At 31.9% G+C, this 7126-nt stretch overlaps 1 protein-coding gene across 1 annotated transcript; it reads left to right on the forward strand.

Annotated features, from left to right (window-relative positions):
* Window positions 1-1315: 1315 nt before the first annotated feature.
* Window positions 1316-4880, forward strand: LOC145634479 (melianol synthase CYP71BQ5-like). Its single transcript, XM_081685902.1, has 3 exons — window positions 1316-1885; window positions 2531-2861; window positions 4201-4880. Exons 1-3 carry the CDS (start codon window positions 1338-1340, stop codon window positions 4822-4824), a joined length of 1503 nt encoding a protein of 500 aa, XP_081542028.1. The 5' UTR covers window positions 1316-1337; the 3' UTR covers window positions 4825-4880.
* Window positions 4881-7126: the final 2246 nt, after the last annotated feature.

The raw sequence follows: 7126 nt of genomic DNA on the forward strand, positions 1-7126 counted from the left end.
GGCAACTTTTGGTTCACAATTCAATAAGAATTTGGTAAAATTCTTTTGAATGTCCAAGCTCCGAGTTAAATGGCATGGTTAAAGGCATTTATGGTTTTATCATTCACTTCATTCTACCTCTATGGGTAAGTGTATGTGGGTTTGTTTTGGCGTGTTGCCTTAGCTACAACACACATGGTTTTCCTTTTGTTGTTTGGTTTGATTTGGTGTGTTTGGTTGTATTTGTTTTTATTAGTTTTTACTCTCTTATTAGGTTGTAATTTGTGTATTTATGAAGTTCTCTCTGTTAAAAAAAAAAAAAAAACACTCTCTATCTAAACTATTTACTTAATTATACTATAACTAGCTAGTTCACACTAATTTTGCAAAATTACTAGTGAGATAGTCAATGCCCCATATTTTATTTAAATATAAAATGAAAAGATTACCTCACGACTTCACGTTAAGTTTAAAGTACGTGGCTTGGGGAGTATCCGAGTATGTGTTGTGCTGAGAAGTGAGAATAGAAAAGTATTAAGTACTAATTGTTTTGATACTAAAACCAACCCTTTTCTACTCAAGGCCAATAATAATAGATAAATTTGTTAGAAAGGTACTTATATATTCACTTTTTTGTGAAGAAGGACCTTATATGTTCAAAGTGGTGAAAAAAGGCCTTATAAGTCACTTTTGTTGTGAGGAGCTGAGGGACCTTGACATCGGAATATGACCGTTGACTTTACTTTTCCGGTGTTGACCATCACTCACGTGGCACGTGATGTTTTAAAAAGACCTTTTCATTCATTATTTCCCCACGTTTTCACATTTTCTCTCTTACTATCCCCAAATTTTCTCTCAAAATCCCTTCTCTTTCCTTAAAATTAAGAGGAAAAAAAGAAGGGAATGACAATTTTAAAACATCAGGTGCATATTATATGATGGTCAATACCGGAAAAGTGAAGTCAGCAGTCATATTCCGATGTTAAGGTCCCTCCTCACAACAAAAGTAACTTATAAGGACCTTTTTCACCACTTTGAACATATAAGGTCCTTTTTCACAAAAAGGTAAACATATAAGTACCTTTTAGACAATTTTTCCATAATAATACTACCTCTAATTTTTATTATTTGCAACTTTAGAGTATTATTTGTGAAATATAATATATTTTAAAGTTTGAAATAATAAAAATCAAAGGTAGTTTTAGGAATCATATCACAACTCACTAGGAAAAGTCAAGACTTACTTCCACATATCCCATGTATATATAGACTTAACAGTAACTCTATAATCATACAATTCAATAAAACTCTTAACACTATATATTATTACAAACAATTAAGTTCGAGCTGAGATCGAAATGGAGGCTCTTTGGGTAGTATCAATACTCTTCATCATTTCATATTTTATACTTTACTTTTTTAAAAACCAAGCACCAAAAAATCTACCACCAGGACCTCCAAAGTTACCTTTGATAGGCAACCTCCATCAAATTGCATCCAAAACCACCCTTCCCCACCGCCGCCTCGCCGAGCTAGCAAGTGTGCACGGCCCTATCATGCACCTCCGCCTAGGGGAAGTTCCTACGGTGATCATTTCCTCGGCGGAGATGGCGAAAGAAGTGTTGAAAACTCATGATGCTTTACTTTGTAGTAGGCCAGCATTGTTATTGGGAGAAGTAGCGTTCTATAATTGTGGTGACATCGCTTTTAGCCCCTACGGGGAACATTGGCGCCAACTCCGTAAAATCGCCACCCTCGAGCTCTTTACCACCCGCCATGTCCAGGCGTTTCGGCCCATAAGAGAGGAGGAGGTGGTGGATCTTGTCAAGTTTTTAGCTTCTAAGTCTGGCTCTGTGGTTAATCTTAGCAGCCAGATTTTTACCCTCCTGTTTGACATCACTTTAAGGTAATTTTTGTTAGAATATGCCCTACTTCACTTACTTCATTTTTACTCAATTGAAATTATTTTTAAATCGAAATTAGTTTTGTTGAACATAAATTATTAATACTGAGCTAATATTAATTTTTTTTTTATACAGATTTATTCATAAATAAATAGTCATATAACATCTGATTTAAATCTAATAAATACATGACAATCGGATAAAATGAAAAAAAAAAAAAAAAAAAAACTTTTAGCCGAGCTACGATCGTGGTTGCAAATTGTACATTCTTCATGCCTTATTTCATATCACTGTGATTTACAGCCTTCTTCGATAAGGGGATCTATTGATCAGATTTGTTGCAGTTGTGAAAAAAAAATTAAAAAAAAAATACAAACTTCATATTAATTAGTTTTTTTTTTTTTTTTTTCATTTTGAAATTTATCCTTCTATATTAAGGTAGATTATTCATTTTGAAAATTATCTTTCTATATTTGTTTGTTTTTTTTCCCTGTTACATGTAGAGTTGAATGTGATAGAGTATAAAACATACTCCTGGGCCTCAACCATCAACTTAAGCTTTTGGTTGAGTTGGTCCTCTAACAGAATGTTCCGTACTTATTTCAGTTTATATATTAGCCGATATCTTATAAGTTGTATAACAACAGAATGGTAATGAACAAGAAAGGCAAAAATTGTGAAGAGTTTAAAACACTTGTAGAAGATATTACAGCGATTGCTCAGGGCCTTTCAATTGGTGACTTATATCCATCATTGAAATTTATAAGCACCATTAGTGGGTTGAAAGGGAACCTTCAAAGGATAGTCAAAAGAATTGACAAGTTTGTTGATCCTATAATTGAAGAGCATTTGTCTAATAAAAAACAATGTATTGAAGACGAAGATATGATTGATGCTCTTCTAAAATTTCGAAAGGACAACGTGCGTCTTAATACCGATTTTTCTCTTACTACCAGCCACATCAAGGCAATGATATTGGTAAGTTGGACTATATTTTTCACTTTTGGTTGTTTGAATTGGAGTTTTATTTAACATTTAATTAGTGATTCTTATTATATATATATATATATATATATATATATATATATATATATATATATACTTCCTCCGTTCTTTATTACTTGACCTGCTTTGACTTTTACACTATTCACCACCCCTCCTTTGACCGTCTTTTGTAAATAATATGTAAGGAAAAATATATTTATGTATGATCTTTTTAGATTCGTCTCAATAAGTACTATCATAATATATAACTTTTATAATTTTTACTTATGGAGAATTTAAGTTATTGATCATTAAAGTTTTGCATTAGCAAGCGTGATAAAAGAAACAGGTTAAGTAAAGAAAAACAGAGAAAGTATATATTAACCCAAAGATTACAGAGTAAAAGAGAAACTAATTGAACTATAATGATTGTCAAAAAAAAATTAAACTACAATGGCTTTCATTTGCTAGCAAATGAGCTTTGTGTACCTTTTCTCTATCTACTTTGAGAATATTGCAACATTGAAAATTCCTATCCAGTTTCCTAATTTCTAGAAGGAAATTTTGACAATTACCACCTTCTGTTATGTCCATTTTAGCAATTACCACCTTGTATTTTTTTTTAAAAATTACCACCTTCTACTTTCAAAAACATCAAAAGTTACCACCTTCTTGCCCCCCAACTACCATATGACGTCATTTTGGGCTCATTCTTTCACTTCCCTCCCTATTTCCCTTTCTTATTTGGATTCTCATCTCCCCTTAAACTTTTTTTTCCCCCAAACCACCAATAATTGTTCTTCAATTTTGATTTGGAGGAGTGAATTGAAGTGTTTTTGATTGTTTGGGGGAAAAAAAGTGAAAGGGGGGGGGGATGAAAATCGAGTTAGGAATGAGAAATGTGAGGGAAATAGGGAGGAAAGGGAAAGAATGAGACCAAAATGACGTCATGTGGTAGTTGGGAGGCAAGAAAGTGGTAACTTTTGATGTTTTTGAAAATAGAAGGTGGTAATTTTCAAAAAAAAAAAAATACAAGGTGGTAATTGCTAAATGGACTAAACAGAAGGTGGTAATTGTCAAAATTTCCTTTCTAGAATAGTCCAAAAGATACCAATATCAGTAATATCTTCTTTCCACAAGAAATTGATTAAGTTCATTGAACATCTCTATAATGTATGTTTGTTCCACAGTATATTCCAATACTTGGTGTAAATTTTAATATCTACTCCATAGTAAAGATAGATTAAGATGATATTTTTTCAAAATTATGCAAGATTTATGGAATTCTCAAAAAATATTAATTTAATGTTGTATAAATTAAAATTACATATAGGAGGTATTTCTTGGTGGGAGCGAAACATCTTCAACAGTAATCGAGTGGGCAATTTCTGAGTTATTAAAGAACCCTAGAGTAATGAAAAAGGCGCAAGATGAGGTGAGACAAGTAGTCAAAGGAACAGAAACCCTTATCAATGAGGTAAGTTTGGACAAGCTCAAGTATTTGAAGCTTGTAATCAAAGAAACTTTCAGGCTTCATCCTACGCCTTTATTGATCCCAAGAGAGTCCTTGGCAAGATGTGAAATCGATGGTTATGAAATACCTTCTCAAACTCGAATTTATGTTAATGCATGGGCTATTGGAAGAAGTCCAAGACATTGGATTGACCCAGAAAAATTTAATCCTGAAAGATTTGAAGAGTCTAAAATTGATTACAAGGGAATGCATTTTGAACTGATTCCATTTGGCTCCGGAAGGAGGATGTGCCCAGGAATGTCACTAGGTATTGCCACAGTTGAGATCGGGCTAGCCATGTTGCTCTACCATTTTGACTGGAAGTTACCAAATGGAACTGGACCCGAAGAATTGGACATGGATGAATCCTTTACCATTGGGGCAAGGAGGAAGAATGACTTGAAAGTAGTTCCTATACTATCTACTTTATCAGGTTTCAATTAATATGATGCTCTTTTTGTTGCTATACTACTACCCTAGTAGTATATAAACATCAAGTCAAGTAGCAAAAAGTGTGATAAATAATGATGAGAATGGAATTTTCCGTTTGAATGCCATCATTATTTGATTATCAATGTTATTATATTATTATAACGTTTTATCTATCTTTTAAATAAATGATCTTGTGATCAATTATATTGCTTGTAATATACTATAATATTATGAAAACTCAATGGGATAACATGGTTTTGCCGTGTGTCATCCTTCATTTAATATATTTGGCGCCACATGAGTAATGACATGTCAAAACCTATTCTTCTACACTAAATATCAAAATTCAATGAAAAATTATGATTGAAATATAATTTGAATTGCTAAGCATAAAAACAAACACTTACCATCAAACTATCAATGCCTCTTAATACTTATTGTTGTTAATAAAATGATTTAACCTACGTGATGTAACTATTTAATTTGACTGTAATGCTCCTTATTTCGCAACTTTGTATTAACTACTCAATACTATATTCTTGTTTTATAATTATTTATTATTCATTTAATAAGCATATCTACATTCCTTTTTTAATTTCAACTTCAATTCAATATTGAAATTTTGTAACCGTTGATGAGATCAAATATTTCCACCATATATTTTTTAGTTTACTCCCTATAACGTCTAATCTATCAAAGTAACTAATTAAATCATTAATATTGAAATTTTTTAAAAAATAACTACAATATAATAAAAATATAAGCAATGACCCAGGATATCGTACGGGCCAAAAAATTAATTATTATTTAGGGTCTTTTGTTCCAAATTCACTATCGATCTTATCTTATTTTTGGAAAAAGTGAGTTTATGTACTTTTAATAACTAGATATTGGTCTGCGCGATGCCCTATAATATATTATTATTATTATTATTATTATTATTATTATTATTATTACTACTACTACTACTACTAAAGATTTATTTATAAAAGTATTAATTTTATAAAAAGGACGTAATTAATATTTAAGTTGTTCATGCACAACTAGATTGGAGTTTATATTCTATGTCTTTGGGTTTATTGTTGAAGAGTTATTGAATAAGAGTTATTGGTTATTGTAGGGGGAATTTCAAGTTCGTAATTAGGAGTTTCGTACTTGTGTGCAAAAGATCAAGGTACGTATTCGTGGCTAGATCTTTAGCTGTGTGATTTTATTCATAAATGTGTTTTATGTTTTGAATGATGAACTATGTTTGAACGTTGAACAATGATTTATGAATGTTTATAAAATAAATCTTGTAAGCTTGTTTTAATAAAAACGATGGTTTGATATTTAAATGCTTTATAAGCTTGGTTGTAAACTTACTTGGTTTACTAAATTGTTTAAAAAGGAAATGTTATCATTTTAATCATCCCATACATGGGAATTGGAAGGTTGATTTATCAAAGATGTTTATTGGATTTTTCTTGACTCCCACTATGCAGAGATAAATGATAAGACTATGAGCTTTGTATGATCCAGTCTTTCCTTGAGTATAGACTATGTAAATGAGTTACTAGCTTGAGGGGTGTGCACACTTAGGTTGGGAAAATTGTTTATGAAAGGGTTGATTATTCAACCTTTGTTGGAAAATACTTTAGAAAATTATAATTTTGGAATGTTTTCCAAAATATGAAATCTTGCCTATGGAGAGTTCGAATAATCAGGTTTTATGAGAATTATATATTTCGAAAGGAAATTTTAATCAACTAAACTAATTTATGTGTTTAGCACTTGTATGTACTTAGCATTTTTGCTAACACGTATTTCTCTTTTGTTTTGGCTTTTCCCTACTTATCATTTATGATGAGTAGATAGGTGATGGCGATGACTCAACGTGAGCTAAATGTTGCATCGGGGACGAAGGGCAAAATCACATAGTCTAGGTTCACTATTATGAATTAGTATGAGTACTGTAGACACCCATTTGTGTCTCCCCAACCAAACCCAGTGATGAGTACCTTTCACGTCGAATCATAATCAAATGAAGTGAAAGTGTGGAAAGTTTAGTGTTGCGGATAGTTTTAATTTCTTTTCTTTTCTCTCTGTTTTTGAAAACCTATTTTAAGAAAACAGCCAATCCACTTTGGTTGGTCCATGATATGGTCCAATAATAGTGTAGTTGGATAGGGCTTGAAAAGACCTTTCCGACGATATATTATAAGCCCAATTCCGATGAATATTGAGGAAGTTATGGCCAAATTACTGAACTGGGCCCGGTTTGAGCCTTATATGCGGCCCAATGATCTAGAGAAGGGCCTAATATGGATTTATC

Source organism: Chenopodium album, chromosome 6 (assembly GCF_948465745.1).
Source record: "Chenopodium album chromosome 6, dcCheAlbu1.1, whole genome shotgun sequence".
In the NCBI taxonomy this organism is placed as follows: Eukaryota; Viridiplantae; Streptophyta; class Magnoliopsida; order Caryophyllales; family Amaranthaceae; genus Chenopodium; species Chenopodium album.